This window comes from Rhopalosiphum padi, chromosome 3 (genome assembly GCF_020882245.1).
Source record: "Rhopalosiphum padi isolate XX-2018 chromosome 3, ASM2088224v1, whole genome shotgun sequence".
Lineage (NCBI taxonomy): Eukaryota > Metazoa > Arthropoda > Insecta > Hemiptera > Aphididae > Rhopalosiphum > Rhopalosiphum padi.
The window spans coordinates 81850568-81876678 of record NC_083599.1 but is presented as its reverse complement, the minus strand read 5'-3'; the positions used below and the strand labels follow the sequence as shown (position 1 = coordinate 81876678).

The following is a 26111-nucleotide window of genomic DNA, read 5'->3' as shown; positions in this document are numbered from 1 at the left end:
ATATAATTTGTTTGAGATTTTAAAATAGTGATATTACAATAGTCTGAAATTAGGCATGTTATGTTCTTGAATAAGTTTACAGTTGTGATTTATTTTTTAATAAAGTGATATTATGATAAAATATGAATTATTTGTGTGAATTATAAAAATGTTTTCCTTAAAAAAGTTACAGTAAAACCTCGTATCTCAAAATTTCGTAAAATCAAAAACTCGTAAGTCAAATTTCTATTACACAAAATAAAAAAATAATCTTTTTCTTCATTGAATTAAATCGACAATATAATTAATTAACATAATATAAAAAAAAAATATGCAATTGTGAAATATATAACCCTACCACAGTTTTTTGCTCCTCCTGAAAAGTTTGATAAAAGTGACTTAGGAGGTTTTGCCACGAAGCCGACGATATTATATTGTAGCGGACTGGCCCGGACCACTGATCAGCGATTGCTGACGGGGCCCTAAACTAGTAGGGGGTTCGGGGCCCTTGGCTTGTCGATTTATTATTTTATTACATTTTTGTTTTAGATTTCATAATAATTTAGGAAATACAAATGCAAAAGGGATCAAAAAATATTTTTACTATTTTTAAATTATTTTAAATAATATTACTAATATAGCTGGTAACATATTACTATGTTGGTATAATAGTAAATAGTAGATAAAACCAGTACAATTTCGACTTCCCAATAGTACCTATTATTATTTAGTTATTTACTATTTAAGTACTATTAATAAATTTGTTATTGGTTGGCCGCCTGCAAGTGGCGTACGGTCAGAATTGAATTAGTATTAGTAGAATCCATGGTTCTATTTTTGAAAATTCTGAACACTTATTACAGATAACAAAATATACGTATTGCTTGTCTACGGTATATTTGGGTGATTAACACTAAAATTAGCAAAATCGTTGCGTCAAAATATTATTTTGTCAGTTTAACACGATTAGTTATTAGATGCGCATCATCATAATTTATAATAATTGAAGCCAGTGTCTACATTTTATTTAAATAAATTGTGATTTATTTTAATGTTAATTGTTTATTTATTATTTATTAATTTGATATATTGTAATGCATAAAAGAAAATATCAGTGTGGTGCTGATAAAAGGAAAAGAAAACAAAAAGAATAATTAAAAAAATGTGCGAATGACCAACGGCAAAAAAAACTTTGTTTCATTCCACAAACGGAAGGTAAGACCACTTTATTTTCTCTTTTTCCTTAACTTAACTAGGGAGTGCAATAATCCTGTCCAAGCCTACTGAGTGTATAAATGATAGTCCTTTAACAAAACCAATATTTCTGTAATTAATTTGAATGAATTCAATGACAACAATATATTGGACAAAGATAAAAGTGTTCAATATTCAAAAGAAAATTGTGCAGACAACAATATTCAACAATCAGCTTCTTTTAATCTAAGTAGTTTAGCATTTTTTATTAGACCTCCTTGCAATGAAACAGTAGAAGTCAAATTAGCCTTTTTAAAAAATCATCCTATTCAACCTTCTGTATTAATTAATGATAAACTTTCATTTGACCCCAATAAGGTATATTATCAAAATATTGAAACTACAGATGACCAAAATCAAGATAAAATTCCACGTAAATGGTTGTCTTATTGTTCTTACACTAAAAAAATATATTGCACTACTTGTATGGCATTCAGCCCAATAAGAGAAAAAATTAGCAATTTAATATCTGGACTAAATGTTACTAATTCTAAAAATACCTATAATACATTAAAAATACATGAATTATCACAAAAACATCGTGAAGCAGTTTCTGCATTGCTTAGAGCAAATTTAAAAAAAAAGCATTGATAATTGTATTGATTTTAATTTAAAAGAAATACATTCTAAAGAAGTAGAACATTCTCGTTTAGTTATTAAAAGGCTAATCGATATAGTTTGGTTTATTGGTAGACAAGGAATATCTTTTAGAGGTAAAAACGAAGCGGCTTATAGTCTAGAAGATAAGTCTGTTAACCATGGTAATTTTTTAGAACTTGTGATGTTACTTAAAGATTATGATGCTGTGTTAAATGAACATGTTAAAAAATGTATAGAGTTAAGCAAAAAGCGTAAAGAAAAAGCAATGAAAGAAATAAACTCATATTAGCAATTGGTCAAATAATGCAAGAAAGCATAGTCAATGAAATTAAACAAGCCCAAATTTTTAGTATCCTTGTTGATTCAACTCAAGATGTCGCAGTCTTAGATCAACTAGCTATATGTGTAAGATATACTTTAAAAAATAATATTTATGAAAAACTTTTACAACTCACTATTGCTCATGATTCTACTGGTATTGGCTTATTAAATTTAATTGCAAGTGAATTTTCTAAACTAAATATTGATATGTCAAAAATTGTTGGTTGCTCTTTTAATGGTGCTGCTAACATGAAAAGTGCCTATAACGGTTTACAGTATCATTTAAAGAGCACCAATCCATTATGTGTATATACACACTGTTATGGACATGCTTTAAATTTGGTTATGGTAGATTCAACTGAGTGTTGTCAAAATGCTGAAATGCTTTTTAGTTTAGTTCAACAATCTGCCACATTTTTGTCTGATTCACATAAAAGATGACATAATATACTAGCTGAGATGATCAGTCTCAGACTAATAAACATATAAAATAACAAATGATAATTAAATAAAACAAATAATAATGTCAATAGAATACACTTCGTCCCATACCGGAGTATATAACAAATAACAATATATCAATAAAATAATAAAGGGGGAAACGAGACGGCTGCTCAATACATAAAATAATAATACGAGAGGAATGCTGAACTGCGTTTTGAGCTGACTGGTGAGAGATGAACTTGAGATGAAACCACGAGGTTTTGGACCCGAGCTGGACCATGTGAATAATATATTAAATTAGTTCACACTAACACTACTGCGAACTGCTAGCTTGGAATCAATCGCCCACGAGACTGATGACCACAATGGATGAGCTTCCAATCAAAACAATATTTCTGCACGGAACGGTGCGTTATACATATAAAGACCAAGATGGCGTATATAAGGTGTTGTTGCGAACGGCAACCAGTAAAAACAGAACTGTCCGATAGAACGGCAACGGAAAAACAGAACGAGCGATAGCCGCCCAACCAACGCGACGTCAAAAACATCGCGACCGTTGCGAGCTGCAAGTAGGCGACCGGGGTGAAGAGGAGCGTCTCTTCAGTAGTGTTACCAACCTGGGGCAGTGGGACTGGGCAACACGAACTCAGGTTGACGAAGTCCGAACATACTCCCACTTGGGATACGCAGCGCGTATCACAACATGATCTTCGGACTGATGGTCATGAGGTTGGAACTTGCGAGCTGCCGGAACTGGAGCTTTAATCGAACTGATTGATGGTGAGAGCTGACACCGGAACTTCGACTGAACTGGAACTGTTCAAATGGTGATAGAACTTATCTGGAGCAGTAGGGGAAAATACATTTTTTTTTTTTAAGACAATTGGACAGCTGTCCGAAATTATACATAAAAAAATGACATATTATATAAATAAAAAATAGCAACAAATATAAGACATATTATTTTAGAACATAACAAATAATATAATAACAAGTAATAAAATAATAATAATTAATAAATAGCAAACCATTGTCCTGACCCATGGGCGACGAGCTAAGAGCCAACCAGAGCCCAAGGAGTCCTAGCACGACATTATAATATAAGCATCATACAAGATAGAAATAAATGTTAAAAATACTGAACAGTATAAATAAAATCGAATGTGTTATTAATGAGCAATTATAACATTATAAAAAAAAAAAAAAAAAAATTTAATTAATTACTATCGGAGCACTAAAATATAAATATTAAACAGTATATTAAAAAATACCAAAAATTTAATAAAATAAAATTACTGATTAGGGAGCGGAACTAATTTCACTACAGGTCTTGTAGTGATACCTTGCTTGGTAAGCAGTTTAACTACCCTCACGATCCCATCTGGACCGGGCAAAAGTTCATGGACTCGACCTAGTCTCCATACCAACGGAGAGGAACAATTATCCTTTATTATGACTAGCTCGCCAAGTTTAATATTTTCTTCACCGATTAACCACCGCCCTTTGGTCTGTAAAGTATGTAGATACTCGTTAGACCAACGGCGCCAGAAGGCTTGGAAAACCTGATGAAGGAGCTTCCAACGGTTTTTCAGATTTACCGAACCGGTAGAGATCTCTGGTTCTGGAACTGCACACAAAGGTCGGCCGATAATGAAATGACCGGGAGAAAGACAATCTAGATCATTCGGATCATTAGATGACGGTGTGAGCGGCCTGGAATTTAGAACTGATTCTATCCTGCACAACACTGTCGTGAACTCTTCATATGACAGCACCTGGTTGCCGACCACTCGCATCAACAAGAGCTTTGTGGAGCGAACGGCGGCTTCCCAGAGTCCGCCAAAATGGGGCGCACTAGGGGGGTTAAAATGCCACGAACATGCAGCCGCAGAACTGAACTGCTCGCGATTTTTTGGATCATTAACTAGCTCAAATAATTTTTTCGACGCACCCACAAAATTAGTGCGGCAGTCAGAATACACAGCAGCTGGCATTCCTCGCCGAGCTACGAAGCGGTCGAACGCTGCTAAAAATGCATCTGTAGTCAGATCTGTGACAAGCCCAAGGTGAACTGCCTTAACGCTCATGCAGACGAACACAGCAATGTAGACCTTACATTGTCGTGCCTTTCTCAAGCTCGTCTCCTTTACTAGAAGAGGACCAGCATAATCGATACCTACACAAGAAAAGGTATGGCATGGCTGAACTCTGACATCAGGCAGATCAGACATGATTGGTTGATTATTTCGAGCAGATAACCTAACGCAAATAGTGCATTCACTGATCGCACGACGAATAACATATCGATCACCAACGATCCAAAATTGTCTGCATATCAGAGCTGACATGAGACGAGGACCCGCATGACAAGCAAACTTATGCCAATGCCGAGCAACGAGTAACGACAAATGCGAGGACTTGGACAACAAAACGGGATACTTGCGCCGATCTGACAACAAGGAATGCCGAAGCCGACCTCCTACTCGAATGACGCCATGACTGTCAATAAACGGAGATAGTCGCGCTAGTGGGCGAGAAGAAACAGTTTTGCCAGAAGAGAGCTCTTGGAGCAAAGGTTTCAAGAATTTAGCTTGAGAGCATTTAACAACTGCCAATAGCGCGTCGCTATAATCTTGATACGAAAAAAAACTTGTATCTACTGGGACCTTGCGACACAATTTTACAAGACGCTGTAAACGAATAACAATTCTCAGCATGCGATTCAACGAGGAAAAACGCGAGAACCACTCAACAGCCTCCCCCGTTGTATCGACAACATAGGACGCATGTCCTGAGACCTCAGGTAACTGATCTAACGGAATCAGATTAACCTCTGGCGACCAACTTTCACCGAACTGGCGAAGAAAGGCAGGCCCCGACCAATAAAGATCATGCTGAGCCAATTCCCCAGGGCGTAATCCTCTGGAGGCACAATCGGCTGGATTCATATTCGTACTGACATGAAACCAACGACAAGACGGTAATAAATCCAAAATTTTGCTAACACGATTCGATACAAAAATCTTATAAGACTGATGGGGTGTGTTTAACCATGACAACACCACTGACGAGTCTGACCAAGCGAAAACATTGTCAATAACGAGCTGAGATGACAAGGTGTTCTGAATACGACTTAACCATCGAGCAAGTAATCCAGCAGCACATAACTCAAGACGGGGTATGGACATATGTTTGGTAGGGGCTAATTTGGTCTTACTACCTAGCAAAAACACTGAAACTTGGTGGTGACGATCTGACACACGCAAATAAACAACAGCCGCATAACCTTTGGTTGACGCATCTGCAAAACCACACAACTCGTATTGGGAACCTTCAGTAGTACCAACGAACCTCGGTACTCGAATCGCAGATAAAGAATGTAGTTCCTTAACAAACGACATCCAAGAATTTTCTAATGCTGATGGGAGCCGTTCATCCCACGAAACGCCGGCCTGCCACACGCACTGCAGTTGATGTTTAGCATAAAAAATTACTGGAGACAAAAGTCCAAGTGGATCAAAGATCCGAGCGATAATTGATAACATACTGCGTTTAGATGACACAAACTTAGTCGAACTGACGTTATAGTTGAAGGTGTCATCATCGGGATTCCACTTCATGCCTAGAACTTGCACTTGTGGTGAACCGTCGTCGTTGAACGGAAGAGAGCCGACTGCCCTGTCTTCTGACGGTATATTATTCAGTAATTGAGATGAATTGCTCGCCCACTTCTTTAATTCCAGGCCGAACTGACCAAGGACTGTAATTAACTCACTTTGAAGAGCCTGGGCATCACTAATGCAGTCTGCACCAGTACATATGTCATCCATATAGGTTTGGTACAGTAGAGCTGACTGGACCAAAGGATACTGATGACCATCGACACTTGCTATTTCCTTCAACACCCTTAGAGCTAGATAGGGAGCTGACGAAACGCCGTACGTGAATTCTTGAACCTGATCATGTGGAGAAGCTCGCCAAAAAATGTGTTGGTACTGACGATACCTGGGAGCTAACAAAATCTGCCTGTACATCTTACAGATGTCAGCAGTGAAGACAACTGAATGAAGACGGAACCGAAGCAGAATATTCACTATATCTTGTTGAAGCTTGGGGCCCACAACCAGAGTGTCATTGAGAGAGGGGTTTGATGGTGGTCGAGCTGACGCATCAAACACAACTCTGAGCTTAACGTTGTCACCTTCCATTTTGTGAACTGCATGATGAGGTAAGAAATACGTACCAGGAAACTTAGCAATCGACATGTGGCCAAGTGATTCATAATCTGCCATAAACTGCTTATACACTGAATACAAGGCGTCATCCCGCACCAGTTTGCGTTCTAGATGCTCAAACCGAGTAAGAGCCAATTTACGAGAGCCGTTGAAGGTATAAGGAGTCGGTGGGGTACGAAATGGAAGTGGAACCACAAATCGACCAGAACAATCACGATAGGTTAGGTCCATTTCAATGGCCCCCCCACTTTCGAAATTTGAATTTCTGATGAAACCAAACGTTTGTGCATCGTTTGTGCAGAAATGTGCACCAAGTCCCATCGTTTGTGCACAAAAACTTAAAGCGCTAGCTCAAAAACAAATTGGGGGGGCCATTGAAACGGTAGCCCCCCCACATTGAATATTTTTATTTTTTAGTCTGCCAAATGTTTGTGCAGAAATGTGCACCAAGTCCCATCGTTTGTGCACAAAAACTCAAAGCGCTAGCTCAAAAACAAATTGGGGGGGCCATTGAAACGGAACACCCCCTTTTTTTAAATTTTAAATTTTAAAAGTGCCAAACGTTTGTGCATCGTTTGTGCAGAATTGTGCACCAAGTCCCATCGTTTGTGCACAAAAACTCAAAGCGCTAGCCCAATAACAAATTGGGGGGGCATTGAAACGGAACACCCCCTTTTTGAATTTTAAAATACTTTCCTTATTAAACAAAATATCGTTTAAGTAATAAGTTTAATATGATTTTACTATTGCCATGTAAATGCCTATAAGGAATGAAAGGAACATAATATATATTTAAAGGCTGTATTAAATGAATAATATAATATGTTTTGAATATTACTTTCTATGTTAAGTAATATTAGTAAGACATATTCTTTAAAAAGATAATAGGACTTGATGTTTCTTTTATTAATAAAATTCCGAAAAAATTACAGTGTTCGGATAACAAATACATAATGATGAACATATTACAATATAATAAATTAAAATACAAATATAATACTAAAAAATTAAAATTATAATACAAATTAGACAACAAATAAATTCGAAAAATAAAATAAACTTTAAAAAACTCTTACTTGTTAACATTATATATATATATATATATTAAATATATAGTAGTTTTATCAAATAATATGTTTTAATTGCTCTTACTATAGACACAGGTTTATACACAATATCTTAATTAAGGTTATAGGTACGGAAAAGGAGTAGAGAGTAGTATAATAACTTGTGTTTTAATGTAATGTAATAATTTAATACACAAGTAATTAATAGTAATTGATTGACTACTTTGATTTATGCATCATTAATATATTAATGTATATACTATATAGTATATACCAAATAAATAATATTTTTATTCGGACTTTTTTTTTATTGTATTTTGGTAAATATTTTATAATATAGATAATATAATATTTTCTCATAAGTCATAAAATTACGTTTAGTTACATTTTAACCCATATTAACTGTACTAGTTACATACTAGTTCATAGCTAATAATAATTTATTGGTAAAAAAAAAAAATGCATGGTTTATATCTTAGAGATGAGGATAGCACAAAATAAATAATATGTACCTTTGTACCTATTAATGATATTTTATACTAATTTCAGATACTTATTTCATTCCCGTATTCACCTTGGTTCGGAACAGTTCGATACGGTATTAAGAAATTTTAATTTGGATGTTCTAATTTAAACATTTTAAACGTGTTGTGTACTTGTGTATGGCATTTAAATTATTGGGTAATTTTTAATCACGATCGTCGTTCATATTGTTTATCTACGACTTAGTAAAGTGTAAGTACCTAAATTAAAATATTTTAATTATAATATAATAAATTATAAAAGTACATTAGAAATATGTAAAATAATAAATATTAAGTGAAATTGTTGAATACAATGAATAATAATAATATAATATACAGGGCCGGCTCAAGTGGGGAGGGCGAGGTGTGCCCAGGCACCAGGCCCCGCGCTTTACCTTACCATAATTACACAACCAAAAACAAAAAATAATTTTACTTTTGAACAATAATATTTTTAAAGTTTTTAAATGTATTAATAATCTGTGGGTGTATAACTTATAGTTTAACGAATATTATTTTTATTATTTATTATTACTTTCTTCGACAAATCGAATATTATTAGTATATAATTTATAATTATTTCTATTTTTAATTGTCATCGTCTTCGGCTCGCGAACGGCGAAGATAACGATTATTATTACTGCAGTCGTGTTGTTATTTGTTTTTTTTTTGATTTTCTTCTTACTTTTTATACATCGTATTTTATATAGCATACGGATGATACTAATTTAGTCATTTGATACTATTATTGTTATTTTATTTTAACACGAGCACCCGCGACAATAAGACGTATTATTGGATTATTACGTAGGTAAGTACCTATTTTGTATTAATAGACTTTTAATTTAATAATTTACATTATATTATTATGTAAATTATTAATTATTTTTATAAATGTATTATATTAGATAATTTGACATACGCATTTGTGTGTATTATTATTCTGAATTAATATTCATATTTATTATTATTGCTATGACGAAATGGTTTTGTCAAGTTTAGTAAACTTGGTGTAAATCATTTGTAATAAATAATAATTATTTGATGGAAATGTGTACAATTACGTTACTTACATAGACTCTCATTTTATTTATTACATTCAGTCTTCTTAGTGCAGTTTTTATTTAAATTCTACAAAAACATACCTACTTATTATACCTAATATACCTACATGTAGTAGTCCAGTCATTTAAGCTTCAAAATTGATGTTTTGAGGAATTAAATCGGATAGTTTTGAAACTTTGCAAAAAGTTTCATTATGGGCTCCTGATTAACCAAAAAAAAGTCGCCATCACTCCGAGGTCCGGAAGTGTCCGCCATCTTGGATTTTATGTGCGATTTTTTGGTTTTTTTTAAATTATCTTTGAAAATACTAATTTTATCTCAAAAATGTAGCTGACAAAATTTTGAACAAATATGGTTCTATTATTTTTTTTTGTAGCTTCAATGGGTTAAGAGCAAAATTTATCCATGTATTATTATATTAGACGCGGCGAGCTATAATATTATGTATAGTATTATAGTATAGTGCGCCGCGCCGCACTCGTGTCCACTAGAAAACGCAATATGTAAGCTCCATTTCAACAGCATGTACATTTGCGATTTTTTGAATTTTTATATATACATTATTTTGCAGATAATTTGCGTGATTTTGCGGACTAGTTTTCAATTTTTGCGGACAAGTGGTTTTTTAGCAAATCAAAAAAAACGGTTGACATGCTGGTGAAATGTTGCAAAAATTAAAAAAAACCACTTACTTTATTTTTTAGTATATCATCATTTTGCGGATAATTTGCGTGATTTTGCGGACTAGTTTTCAAATTTTGCGGACAAATAGTTTTTTAGCAAATTAAAAAAAACTTTGCAAAAATTTAAAATACCACTTACTGTATTTTTTAATATACCATAATTTTGCGGATATTTTGCGTGATTTTGCGGACAAGTTTTCAAATTTTGCGGACAAATAGTTTTTTAGCAAATCAAAAAAAACCTTGCAAAAATTTAAAAAATCACTTACTTTATTTTTTAGTATACCATCATTTTGCGGATAATTTGCGTAAACATTTGTACTTGTTTTCAAATTTTGCGGACAAGTAGTTTTTTAGCAAATAATACTATTTTACGATTTTGCTGACTTTTCAAATTCACTTGACAAACATTTATCATATTATAATTACCATATAAAAATTATAATTTTTACAAATCAAGCAATATTTTCCCAAAATTTAAAAAAACTGATTAGGTACTGTATTTTTTAATACTTTTTATAGACTTGTTATTAACTATAACATAATATTATTATGTTAATATTATTTTGACTACCAAAACCTGCATACTAATTTTCTTAGTTTGTATTAATTTTTACCTCTATTTTCATCATACTTGTTAACCGTGAAATTAATAAATCTTCAATCTTTTGACTTAAATATTTGTATAATACCATTAGTGTGTACTATACGCACCGGTATAATATAATATGTATTACATACTACCGCTGATTTAACAAGTAAAACCGTTTTAGATAGTTTTTAGCTAGTAGCCAAATGTCCAAGACACTTCAGAGAATCGCAACAAAGATATTATAAAGTCTTGTTTGTGAAAGAATGTAATCATTGAAAGCCAAGTTAAAAGTGATAAACATAACGTATTGCTGTTGCTACATTATAATAATAAGATAGTTTACAAAGACTGCCGCAATAAAATAAATTATAAAAAAGAATTTAAAGAATAATATAAGGTAAACATTGGGTTATAATATAGGTACAAGTGGTACGACAGCTACAGTGTCCCGTCTGTCAAATGTAACCGATAAGGCGATAATCAATACTTAATTATTATCGGCATACACTATTTCATATGTGGCTTACATTTCAAATGTGCGTTATAGTGTTATAGAATAAACTAATCAACGGTTCGTAATAGTTGGTCAGGTAGCTAGACTATTGTTATGCGTTGCTACTTGTGACAATACAGTAAGTCATACGGGTTGGTATGTATAAAGAACATAGTAACATACCAAACAATGTTGATAAACATTAAACCTATATTAACTATAGCTAATAACTTCTTGGTAAAAAAAAAAAGTAATGCAATGTTGATATCTTTGATATCTTAGGGATGAGGGAAAGGGCAAAATAAATAATATAGGTATCTATCAAGAAAATTGTAGATAAATTTCAGATTAGTATTTTCATTCCCGTGTTCACCTTCGTTCCGAATAGTTCAATACAATATTATGATTTTTTAATTTGGTTGTTCTAATTTGAACGTATGTGTTGTGTACGGCATTTAAATTATTGAATATTGTTAATCGCGATCATCGATCATCCTCATTATTCTACGATTTAGTAAAGGGTAAGTATACCTAAATTAAATATTTTAATTTATTATAATATAATATAAGTATATAACTATGTAAAATAATTAATGAATATTAAATAAGTGAACATTTTTTTTTAATCATTGAACCTAACGCGCGGTTAATAATAATATAATATGTTATTACATACTTCTTAATTAATGAGAATAAATTATTATCCAAAGAAAAATATGTAATGTTCAATAATAAATTATATAAAACAAAATGCATACTATACGGTAAAAATTAATACAAACTAAGAAAATTAGTATGCAGGTTTTGGTAGTCAAAATAATAACATGTCTATAAAAAGTATTAAAAAATACAGTACCTAATCAGTTTTTTTAAATTTTGGGAAAATATTGCTTGATTTGTAAAAATTATAATTTTTATATGGTAATTATAATATGATAAATGTTTGTCAAGTGAATTTGAAAAGTCAGCAAAATCGTAAAATAGTATTATTTGCTAAAAAACTACTTGTCCGCAAAATTTGAAAACTTGTCCGCAAAATCACGCAAATTATCCGCAAAATCATGGTATATTAAAAAATACAGTAAGTGGTATTTTAAATTTTTGCAAAGTTTTTTTTAATTTGCTAAAAAACTATTTGTCCGCAAAATTTGAAAACTAGTCCGCAAAATCACGCAAATTATCTGCAAAATAATGTATATATAAAAATTCAAAAAATCGCAAATGTACATGCTGTTGAAATGGAGCTTAAATTGCGGTTTTTTTTTATATATATATTAACATATTAAAAACAAAAAATATTATTGATAATATGTATATGTATATTATACACTATATAATAAATAATTTAAATATTATAATCATATTATATGTGCACCGCATATTATTTAGTAAAATATAAATACTATTACGAAAGTAAAATTAAAACCACGATAACGATAGGTACTGTCTGGGCATCGACATTCCCTTGTATTATTGATTTATTTATAGTTTGGATAATAATTATTATAGTTTTTACTATAATAAGGTTAATTAATTAGAATAATAAAATTAATTTAAAAAAAAAATGTAAATAAAGCAATTTATCAATTGCGTTTTCTAGTGGACACGAGTATCTACGGCGCGGCGCGTCGACAACTTATATTTAAAAAAAACTACAGTTCTATATTTCCATATACAATTTGGCACTAGTTATAAATAAATATAGTCTTATTTAATTTCTATCTTATAAAATTTTAGGGCTGTGTAACGTGTAGGATAAAAAGTCTTTTAAACATCATAAATCATAAAAATACAAATCATGACACCCGTTATCACACCCATAACTCTGATAAAAATTATTATTTATAAATACATTTTTTCACTTATTTTGATTTTTAAGTTCAGATTTTGAAGTTTTTATGGCATTTTTTATGTTTTTTTAGGTCATCAACGTCCTAACTCTAGTTATTATTAAGTAAAATGAATAATATATATTATATTATACAAGATAATTTTTTAGGTTAAACCATTTTTACAGTTATTTAATTGTTTCAACTGTGTAGTATTCAAAAAACAATTTGAAAATGTTGCATTTATTCATTTATTTATAACAACGTAAATTATTTTGGCCCCATATTTATAATTTTTTTAATAGAAGATTTCTTAAAAGTTGTTCTTATAATATTGTAGTTAAAAAAAAAATTAAAAATCGTACTTGGTACTTCAAATAACCTAATCATAACATTCATAATATTATTATTTATTACAATTTTATGGTGTATTGAAAATGTTCATATAAATGTCAATATTCAGTGTTAAAATTTCATATATTTATGAAAAAAAATTTTTTTAAGTTCCACCAAAAACCAAAATCGATTTTGCGAAAAAATTATCTTAATGACACCAAATAAGTTTGTAAAACGTAATTTAATCATTTTAGGTATTACACATATTAAGTATCTACATTTAACTAAACGATGCCAAGAAAAAGGAAAATTCCTATTAACACGATAGCTGATATTGTCAAAAAGTATTTAGGGACTATATTCAAGGACAACTGCGTTATTGTCGGACCAAGTCATTTCATTTGGACAACTATAAAAAATGATTTAAATAACGAAATCTCAGAAAAATCTTTATACACATTAGTCAAATGCAACAGGAATAACTTTTTATGTTTATTGGGTATAGAAGCCAGCCCAGAAGCTGAAGATGTTTGTAAAGATATTGAATCTGATTTCCATGAAAACTCTGATAGTGATGACTTTCTGAATAAAATTGATGAAGAAATAAAATTTAATATGACACTTAGTGTCGAAGAATGGAATAGTTTGCAAACCAGTGATGTAATGTATAAACGTAAACATTTTTTATCGAGGACCTATAGTGTATTGAAACCAGGTGTTTGGGCAGATATAATGCATAGTCATTTTTGGGAACAAACCAAATTTCCTTGTTCTATATCTTATAAACGAGCTAAAATTTATGAAAATGGAACTAATTACTGCGAGTTCTATGGAATGTGTACAACATGTGAGAGTAAGTTGTATGGAGTGTTAGAAAATAAACCATCTATCAATTGTCAAGCTGTATTTCACTGTACTTATCGCGGGCGTTTTAATGAATGTGTCATTGAAAAAAAAAAAATATATGTCATCACAGCAAAAAAAATATTTTCTTGATAAAATTGTTAACGGTAAAATGTCTGCTTCAGCAGCTAGAAGACTTGAAGCTAATAAAATAATGAATTTTGGCGATAAGGAACCAAGTCATCTACCAACTAGTAATGCATTACGTATTGCTAAATGTAGGGAGCTGAAACAAGGCAGAGAAGATAATGATCCTGTATTAGCAATCTGTAGAATGAAAAATATTAACCCTTATATAAATAGAATTAAAGATATCGGATATGACAGGTTTTTTGTACATTACTGGAGTGCAACTGAATTAAACGTTTATAGAAAATATGTAAAATACAATAAATGTCCTACTATTTGTATCGACGCTACTGGTAGTTTAGTAAAAAAACCTTTATTACTCACTAATCGAAATACAAAACACATACTGCTTTATGAAATTGCTATTCATGATAAGCTGCTGGCTTCACAATATTCAATTTCTCATATGCTGTCTGAAAAGCACGACAATAATTCGATTCACCATTGGTTAGAAGAATGGATTCGGGATGGAGCCCCAAAGCCGAAACAAGTAGTAACAGATATGTCATTAGCTTTGATGGTAGCAGTTGTTAATGCTTTCACTCAGTTTAACACGTTGTTGTCTTACATTGAAAGATGTTTCAATTGTCTACGTCAAGATGAATCAGATTTACCTCAATGTTTTGTTCGCAATGATGTTGCTCATGTAATTAAGCTTGTTACAAATTGGTCACCACTTCGTTCAGTAGATATACGTATAAAAGATTTTATTGTACGAGCTATTGGTCAAATTATAATAAGTGAAGAATGGTATGATGTTCAAAACATACTTAAGCATTTATTTTGGCTAATTTATAGCAAAACAGATGGTACTTTAAGCAATGGCCAATATACTTATGCTACACAAGGTATAGAATTTTTACGTAAAAGGATTGCAACTGGTGTTGTAGATCAATATTTGACGGTCAGCTCTTCGCAAATTGAATCAACAGATGACACCGAGTCAGAAGATGAATTAACTTTAGAACAAAATACAAATTATAATGAAAATTATACACACAAAAAAGGTCCATTTTATGAAGCTGTAAAAGAGATTGCATTGAAGTGTGAAGAACAAGTTGAATTTCAAATGGGAAATCACGACAACCTCTACTACTTACCAAATATTACACCAGAGATACTTAACTTGTGTGCCTATTTACCATTTTGGTCTGGAATAATGTGTAAGTCATTTAAATACGGAGACAACCCTCCATCAAGTGCAGCAATTGAAAGCCAATTTAATGACTTAAAAATAGAGTGTTAAAGCATGTTAATTCTATGCCAATGAGAGTGGACGATTTTTTAAAAACGCATATTGAATCAATTAATGGTACTATGAAGTTGGTGAATGCAAAAATGATCTCAAAGAAATTGAAAAACGACCAAACATATTATACTAACGAAAAATCACAAATTACTAATGAAAAATCGCCTATTAATAACACATCATTAAATAATGATTTATCTCCAACGACAGAAAAACATTTTGAATTTCAAAAAATTACGGAAGATATGTTATGTGTAATAAAAAACTCAAATGAGCTTACTGAGGAAGATATACAAAATGGAATGAACAATGTAAAAAAACAAATTGAGTGTGATAGGTCAACAATAAGTGTGGCATCACTTTTTGATCATGCAGAAGATGATATCATTAACCAATCTAAAAGACAATAGACAAAAGGGGTAACACAAAAAATATATTCAGTTCCAAATTTAGAAGATGAAAAAATCACTGAAGAAAATTGGAGAAACGTCCAAAAAAGTTCAAGAAAAAGAAAATCCATCTATTTGACACCTAACCGTGAAATCTTACTGAGAAATATCGATTCTCGTGCAAAAACCAAAGTTATAGGTTTGATTCAAAATGGCAGTAAATCAAAATTTATGTCTGTAAAATGTAATAATAGCAATTATGTTTTATCAAACACATGCTCTTTTGATACTATAGTACAAATGTTAGCAGTAGCCTATTGCGATAGCATTGCATACACAAAATATGTAACAGAAAAAAAAGAGGAAAGTACATTGTGGCAATTAATAATTTGTTCGCTTCGTGATGGCGTAACAGTTCAAACATACAAAAAACGGGCTGAAATTCTAAGTAATTTGTATCCGGGAGAGCCAATCTTGAATGGTATTACATATTTGTCTGTTGAACAATCAATTGATAGCATGTTAAATATGTTATTAAAAAATTATGAAAGTGTACAAATAGAGGAAAAGTGCAGTTCATGCAAATTCGAACGGTCAGAGAAGAAACCTTTATTAACCCTTTGAGGAGCAGCCTTGGTATACGTAAATGCAATCCAGGGAGCAGCTTAGGAATGAGAAATTAGGAAAAAAAATTATGAGCAAAGACATATATGTACGTCCTATTTTTCACTCGCGAGTTTTAGCAAAGACGTATAAATACGTCTTTTTTAATTTCAATCCTTTATAGTTTTTAATTGTTTTTACAAAATATAGCTCAAATTAAAATAAATGATGATCTTTAATAATAAATATGTTAATTTTATTTAAATAAAACTAACAAAATTTAAATATATATATATATAATATATAGCTTCAAATCATAACAATATTAGATTATAAAATATTTTTATTAGTGTAATATCACAACAAAATTTCTTTAAAATAAAATAAAACAAAATATTGTAAAAAGAGGTACCTTACCTTGTTAATTTTAAAAATATATTAAATATACTTTAAATTAAAATAAATAACGATTTTGACATAATATAATTATGACATTATAATAAAAACGTAATAAAAAAAAAAAATAATATAAACATTAATACTTTTTTTTACAGTGGTAGTCTTTGAAACATGGATCGAGACACAGAGCTTTACCACAATCCTTACACTCATATCTGGTATCTTTCCGACTTCTTGTGCCTAACATGGTATTACTATGAACATGACATTTTTTCTGACTTGGTTTTTTATTACCTGCTGATTCAATAAGTGTGGGGAAATGGCGAGCAGATAATCTTAGTGGATTATTTAACGATACATTTTGTGCTCTAGCTGTTTTCGGTGTACCATGATTTTCGAGGATTTGTTGAATTAGTTTCATTCGAAAATCTGGCAATTTTAATTTTACTTCTTTTAAACCGCTAAATATTATTCCGGAGTTTAAAACAGTCATATCTAATAAATGGAAAAAAAACTTTTTATACCATTTAACCGATTTCCTTACAGTTCCATTAAAGCTCATCATCATATCACTCTTATCTACCAAACCCATATTATTATTATAATCTAGTATGCTGTTAGGTTTTGATGTAGTTTTTCGTGGAGTGTTTATTATTTTCATTTTGTGCTTGTGTATGCTTGACAACATAAACACGTCCCTCTTGTCTTTCCATTTTAGAGCTAAAAGCTTTGACTTTTTTGAAATGCCATATACACATTCTCCCGGCTTTAATTTCTGATACAGCTTGGGCATTCCCTTCCTATTTATTTTCACTGTTCCGCAGCCTCCTGTTTTTTTTCGTGATAAATATTTAAAAAGAGTAGGTGACGTGTACCAATTATCCAAGTATATAATATGGCCTTTATGAAAATATGGCTTCATTAGAGTAGATACTACAGAACCTGACATTCCCAAAGATTCAATTAAGTCTATTTGAGATTGAGCTCCAGTATACACCAAAAAATCTAAAATGTATCCAGATTCGCAGTCACATAAAACAAACAATTTAATACCAAATCTATGGCGTTTCGAAGGAATAAATTGTTTAAAACATAAACGACCTTTCCATTCCACAATGCTTTCGTCTATACACATTTTCTGGCCCGGAGAAAATGAGTTTTTAAATTTTTTTCTCAGTGTCTCGATAACTGGTTTAATTTTATAAATTCTATCACCCGGGATTTGATTGAAATTATCATTGAAATGCAGTAATCTCAGAATTAACAAAAATCGATTTTGGGACATTAATTGTCCAAAAGCGGGTGTTGACAGCAAAAATGATGTTGACCAATAATCTTTAATTTTATTTTTTTTCACGTGTGCCATAAGGAGGCAAACCGCTAAAAATGTATACATTTCATTGCAATTTGTGTCTTTCCAATACTGTAGCTTAGATTTTTTTTTTAATGTAAAATTAATTATTATAAACTTAAAATACTTGTTGGTTTGTTCAACAATATGATCGACAAAATGTTCATCAAAAAAGGCTTTAAAAATATCAATTTCTTTGAAGTTTTCGGGTATATCTTCTAACATGGATCCGGAATTCAATGAATCAAATAAAAAATGCTTCGGTTGAAAATTTGATAATGACGTTTTGTCAAATATCCATTTGTCAGAAAAAACTTCTACAGTACATTTTTTGGGGGGAATTATAGGCAATTGTCGATCAGAAGTAGTGCGAGGTAAAATTTCAGGAGGAATAACTACATTGTCTTCACAGACTATTGGCATATCATCAATATTTACAGTACTGCTAGCAGTAGAATGTTTTTCATTCAAAATATTAAAAATATTTTTTCTTAGACTATCAGACAAATTACCTTCAACTTCTGAATCAGAAGAACTATCATCAACATTATCGTACCAATCGCTTTCATCGCCAGATTCAATATTGGTAACTAACTCTGAAATTTGTTGTTCAGTAAGACTCATTGTAAGAGTTAACAATACACGTATCTACAGACTACAATATTATAATATTAAATATATAAATTAAAATCATGCGACAATTGTAAAATTGTTTTTGTTTGTCTAAAATATGATAACGAGCTTTGATAAAATCGATCGTTGTAATCAAAGCAGCTGTCGCCCCTTAGAATATCGATTAGGTAGGCAATATAAACTATTTAAAAATCTAGATGTCTTGATAAAAATGATAATAACTATTCCGTATTGATAAATGAAAATAAAATGATTAGTTGAAATTAAACTTCACAGATGGCAGCACATATTTCATATAAGGTATTTTATCGTAAGGAAACATAAACAATGAAACTAAAAGGAATTCGCGGGAAAAACGTATATATACGTCAATGCTCTTTTTGACAGTGTATTTTAAAAACGTACATATACGTCCATGCTCCTCAAAGGGTTAACTATTTGTGTTACAGAAAAGATACCAACTAAAAGACAACTGAATCTTTTAATTAATGAAGAAATAAAATTACTATACAACTCTACATTTTGCAAAAAGTGTACTGGTTTAACTGAAGTAACTGTAGTACTCGGAGAACATATATTTTTCAATTTGATTAATTTAAATAATACAACAGATGCCCAATTTACTGACACACGTATCCTTCTCAATCATATTCCGAAATACATTTCCACACTGCAATCTCAATATTATTTGAGAGGATTGGGAACAACGCCAGACAGCCAACAATTGATCACATCCTATACAGCCATTGGTCATTATCATGCTCACGCATTTAGAAATCCTATTGATTCGTGGCAAATATATGACGGTATTAAAGAAAAAGTGTTGACAGTCAGTGAAAATACCAAAGTCAATTTGCAAATTATATTGTACTCTAAGTAATTTTCGAGGTAATTTTGTATATGGTATTCCTTGAGGCATAAGCATATATTTTTATTATATAATTAATAATTATTTTTATTAGTAATATTTAAACAGTAGGTATTAAAGTTTTTATGATTTATTATATATATTATATTTGTTTTATATTAATTATAATGATAATAATATACTATTTAAGGATATTGCGTGTGTGTGTATATATATATATGTAATATTTACAAGTCGGAGTTTTTTTTTTAGTTAATTTTATTTTTTGAATTAATTTGTTATCTAATTTGTATTATCATTTGTATATTTTATTATGTTTATATTATAATGTATTATATTGTAACAGATATACATATAATTAAAAGATTATAAAGATTATAAAAGAAACATTAAGTTTTATTATCTTTTTAAAGAATATGTCTTACTAATATTACTTAACAAACAAAGTAATATTCAAAACATATTATATTATTCATTTAATACAGCCTTTAAATATATATTATGTTCCTTTCATTCCTTATAGGCATTTACATGGCAATAGTAAAATCATATTAAACTTATTACTTAAACGATATTTTGTTTAATAAGGAAAGTATTTTAAAATTCAAAAAGGGGGTGTTCCGTTTCAATGCCCCCCCCCAATTTGTTATTGGGCTAGCGCTTTAAGTTTTTGTGCACAATCGATGGGACTTGGTGTACAATTCTGCACAAACGATGCACAAACGTTTGGCACTTTTAAAATTTAAAATTTAAAAAAAGGGGGTGTTCCGTTTTAATGGCCCCCCCAATTTGTTTTTGAGCTAGCGCTTTGAGTTTTTGTGCACAAACGATGGGACTTGGTGCACATTTCTGCACAAACGATGCACAAACGTTTGGTTTCATCAGAAATTCAAATTTCGAAAGTGGGGGGGGCCATTGAAATGGACCTCGATAGGTTTCCTGAGAGAAAATCTCTTCACACTTCCCTTCTTCTGTGAACGACGATGGTATTTCTTCGGGTTCTTCAACTACCCAAAATCTTTCAACTAAAGACTCAATAGAAGTGACCAATAAAGAAGTCATCACTGCCTGAGGTGGAGCTGTCGGTGGATGATGACTAATTGGACCAAGGAGAATCCAACCAAAAATAGTCTCGAAAGCTGTAGGTAAACCGATACCTAAATCATCTCTTCCACTACGGAGCACTTGGGCGAACATGTCCGCACCAGCAGCATGTCAGCAGTAATTCGACCGGAGCTGGTGAATCGAACTTAGGGTCAGCTAAGACTAGATGGGAGCTCTTGTCCCGAACAAAGGCAGGTAATTGAGCTGACGGCATCGAACCGGTGATTTTAGGCATAGACCACGTATCCAAATCCATCATACTACCATCTGTAGTCGACTGGATGCTGATCCGCACCTTACCATTGATAGACTGTACTAATTGCCCTGCTAGACCCTCTACTGGTATGGTCCATTGTTCACGACGTAGACCCAGGCGTTTAATACACGCAAATGTGATGATGCTTACTTGCGAGGCTGGATCAATTAAAGCCCGAACTGGTTGTAGACATCCGGCTATATCACGAACCTTGACCGAAGCGGTGCCCAACAAGACCGAGCGAGAACGTTGAGTATCGACCACTAAAGCAACAGGACCCTTAGACGACAAGGGTCTTGCATGGGAGTTGTCACGATGTAACAATTGATGATGACGACCACGACAAATGGAACACGACGACTTACACTTATTCGCCCAATGACTATCATCAAAACAAATCATACACAATCGATGTTTACTCACTAGAACGTAGCGATCATCGATAGACAAACTCTTAAAACCGGAACAGGACGCTAACGAATGAGGACTGTTACATTGCCAACAACGGCGTGGATTATCACCTTGCTTGTTGGTGACTAACGCCACAGGAGAACTCTGATGCCCTCGGAAAGCCTTTGCAATTTGCGATTTAGGATTTGTTGACTTGGGTAGACTTATGATCGATTTGGTCGGAGGTTTAGCTGAAAAATGGGTCTGAGCTGATCCAGAGTTTTCCAGTACTTCCACCCGATCTTTGACAAAACATAGCAGACTATCGACCGTGGGAAAATCAACGGAATTACCCTGTTCAAATAAGCGTTGCGTGGTCGTCGGCAGACAACGGACTGAGATTGCAAATAATAAAAAGGACCCTATATCGGCAATGTTCAACGATCTAAGAAGAGCTATGTTTTCACAAAATATATTTAAAAAATTTATTATAACCGCTGGAGACTCTTGATGACTGCTCGAAGCGTTTAACATTTCGTTAACCAAGTTAGTAGCCAACTGACGAGGTTTGTCGTACCTTTGAACTAAGGCAGACCAAGCAAGATCTTAGGTGGTCTCCGAAACAGTAATACCCTTCACTACATCCGTTGGACCAGCCTGCAAACATCCTAATAAATAGTAGAACTTCTCTATATTACTTAGATGGGATCGTTGACCTACCAAAATGGAAAACCGATCCCTAAAATCAGGCCAAGATTGAAGACGACCATCAAAAGTAGGCAGTGGAATCTTTGGTAACTGAACATTAGAACCAGAAGACTCTGTACTGGCAATAACAGGACCCACCTGAGCTGTTGGGTTCACTATTACTCCAGCATTATCATCCATAACTGCCATATCAAACCTATCACTGTTGCTAGGCTCACTGACCGAAATATGACTGTCCGAACTGGACCTGAGCTTGTTTGCTAAAGCCTTAGCATTAAGGAAAGTACTATGAACCTCCAACTCAACATTATTAGAAAATTCACTCTCAGTACCGTAAAATGGGGTGAATAGGAACGGTTTTAACGATTTTTTTAAGATTGTGCACACAATTTTTATAGTTTTCGTATTCTGAAAACGGTTTTAGAAAACCCACACACACATGAATATATTTAGAACTATTTATAAAATTTAAGTTCAATATTTATTTTTATATATTTTTCCAAAAACGTGTTCCTATTGACCCAGCAATGGGGTGAATAGGAACATACGTTAAAAATGATTAATATTCCTTTTATAAATTACGAATGGTGAATAGGAACTTAATTTATATTTTTAAAAAAAACTTATGAACATAATACAATATAATAGGTGTTATAATAAAATAAAAACAAAATATGAAATGGTCATTCCTTTGACAAATCAGTCTTGATTTTAATTCGAGATTCAAAAGTTATTCTATTAACAGTATATTAAATAACAAAATATAAAACTATTAATTATAGTATAAAATAAAAACAAAATATAATAGTCATACCTTTGACAAATCAGTCTTGATTTTAATTCGAGATTCAAAAGTTATTCTATTAACAGTATATTAAATAACAAAATATAAAACTATTAATTATAGTATAAAATAAAAACAAAATATAATAGTCATACCTTTGACAAATCAGTCTTGATTTTAATTCGAGTTTTAAAACTTATTTTAATAAGAACATATTAATTTTTAGGGTAGGTAACAAATTATAAAACATTAAATAAAACTAATTTAAACCTTAATACTTTTACCATTCGTTATAATCAACCATAAACTTCATGTCACCCCTTCTTTGAAGTTGCGGATGCTTTACAGTGCCTATAATATGTTCAAATTCTAGCCAACACAGGTCTTCTTTTTCAGGAAATACAAAAATCTTTCCAGAATCTATTTTTGTAGGACGATATTTTAAAAATGATCCGTATACTTTTTTTCCTTTTACCTTTAAAACATTTCCAATAAATTTTGTATTTTTTGATGAACATTGTTTTGCTTCTGAACAATTTTTAAAGTCACCAACAATCCAATCGTTAACTTTAAGATTACTAAATGAATAAACACCTATTAGGTTTGTAATATTGCTTAATAACTCGGTCGTTGGTGATTCATCGTCTTCATCCGATCCATTCCAATCTGATTCTATACGTATAACATCGTCTTCATCTTTTGAATAATTATTTTCGTCATTACTTAAAACAACTTCGTCTTCGTCCATTTCACTTTCATCACTGCTCTCTTTTAATTTGACACTCTTACCAGGTTCAACATCAAGTCGCTTACGTTTTTTTCTTGTTGTTTGTTGTTGAGTGGATGGGTATCGCATTTCTTTAAGAATTGATACCAACGAATCATTAATTATTTCACTATCAGAATTACTACAGTCAGGTCCATCTTCAGGTAACATATTTAAAACAGAATCCCTATTCATGGGTATAATTCCGCACTTTTTAAATCCAGATTGTATATTTACAATTTGTTTTTCTTTAATTGCATCCATTAAATTGTTCAATAGTTTCGGAAATTGTTCTTTAGGGACCCTTGACTCCTTACTACCAGCTCCATACTTCCATATTGTTAAAATTTTACGCCAAGCTATTTTTAACGGACGGAAAAAAGCGACATCCAGTGGTTGTGTTAGATGGGTTGAATTAGGTGGTAAAAATACAAACTCTACATTATATTTAGAACACATTCTTATTCCTTCTATTGTCAAGTGAGTCGAAAGGTTGTCACCTATTAAGATTTTTTTCCCTGGTTTATTTTTTACAAACGGTATTACCACTTTTATGAGCCAATCTTCGAAACATTGTGAATCAAACCACCCCGATTTACTACGGTTATATCTCGATTTCGGGGGACCACCGACAATCCACGAGTCATACAAATACAATGCTTTGTACACAGTGTATGGTGGGAGGAGTTCCCCGTAACCAGTGCAAGCAAACATTATGGAAGTTGATGCTTTGCTCGAGTTCATAACTCTTTCCGGATACTTACAGCCTCTTTTAGTAATGACTTTTGCTCTACCAGGATCATCTGTAAGATTTGTTTCATCATAGTTTATGATGTTTTCTGGCGGCACATTATTTAACGATTTTTCTAAATTATCGAAATACGAATTTATACATTGTTTTGAAACTTGAGTTCGGGCCCGTTTAATATTCTGACATAATCTTTGACTTAACATTTGTCTGTGACGCTTGATAAAAGAAAGAGCAAAATCGGGTCCAGGCATATTATTTTTAAATTTTTTGACAGTCTTACCTTTCCTATCTAAATACGATTTTACAATAAATCTTAAGTCTATAACGCTTAGAGGATATCCCCACGAAGAACAAGTTATTAGTTGTTCGACTATTAATGTTTCTACCGACTCAGACAAAGCACATTGACCACCTTGTTTCTTTAAATGTTTACCTATATTAGCTTTTCTAAATGTATTGTGTCTATGTAACACAGTAACGGGAATATTATGTTTATCAGAACACTTACGATACGTCAGTCCGGCATCGATATCACCTAATGCAGCATCAATTTGTTCTGGTGTATACTTGGCTAATGGCTTTTGACGTACAGTTCTAATATATTTTCGAGGCATGTTGATAAATTATAAAATCAAAACATAAAATAATGTGTGTTCCTATTCACCCCAATTCATACTAAAAACGTAGTCAACATGTTTTAGATAACAATAAGTACCAAAAAAAACGTTTTTATTCGTTTTGAATGTTGCAGATCTATATTAATATATCATAACTATACAAATAATGTGTTTTCAAGTACTTACATTGAGTGTGTAAATGAAAATCTGATAATGTTTTTCATAAAAACAAAAATGATAACATTTGTCACATGTATGATAATGCGTAATTGTTGGAGGTAAAATAAATCTTATCAATAACGAGTACGATCAAAGTGATCCAAACGACATTTGTAACAAACTAAAATTGTTACAATCACAAAAAGTTGAAAATTCAAGTTATTATCATGGATAACAACATTTTTTTCTAAATTTGTTCCTATTCGCCTCTATGTTCCTATTCACCCCATTTTACGGTACCCAACTCAATCATAGCCTCTAACAAAGAATCATTTTCAAGAGTGAATTTTGACCAATAGCTCTGAAGATCTTCAACAGCTAACAGAAACTTTGGGACACTCGTGTTGTCTGTTGAAGCAGTGACACCCAATGAGTAAATCGCCTCGATATGGCTAGCAGCCGCGTCACGCCTCCTAGACGCACGTTGCTTGTCACGATTTAAACGGTCAACGTCAGCCATAATATTTAAAGGCAAAATAATAATAAAATACAACTAAGACAATAGTATACAACAACTATCACCCCACAATAACAAAATAAAGGCTAATAAAATAATAAATAAGTGAA

The 26111-nt window shown here is 31.9% G+C and overlaps 2 protein-coding genes across 2 annotated transcripts; both read right to left on the bottom strand.

Annotated features, from left to right (window-relative positions):
* Window positions 1-3806: 3806 nt before the first annotated feature.
* LOC132926439 (uncharacterized) lies at window positions 3807-4699 on the bottom strand. The gene has a single exon (XM_060990795.1). The coding sequence runs from the start codon at window positions 4686-4688 to the stop codon at window positions 3894-3896; it is 795 nt and encodes a 264-aa protein (XP_060846778.1). The 5' UTR covers window positions 4689-4699; the 3' UTR covers window positions 3807-3893.
* Window positions 4700-4713: 14 nt separating this feature from the next.
* On the bottom strand, window positions 4714-7157 carry LOC132926204 (uncharacterized). Its single transcript, XM_060990543.1, has 2 exons — window positions 4831-7157; window positions 4714-4777 (listed from the first exon to the last, which is right to left on the bottom strand). The coding sequence occupies exons 1-2, from the start codon at window positions 7155-7157 to the stop codon at window positions 4714-4716; spliced, it is 2391 nt and encodes a 796-aa protein (XP_060846526.1).
* Window positions 7158-26111: the final 18954 nt, after the last annotated feature.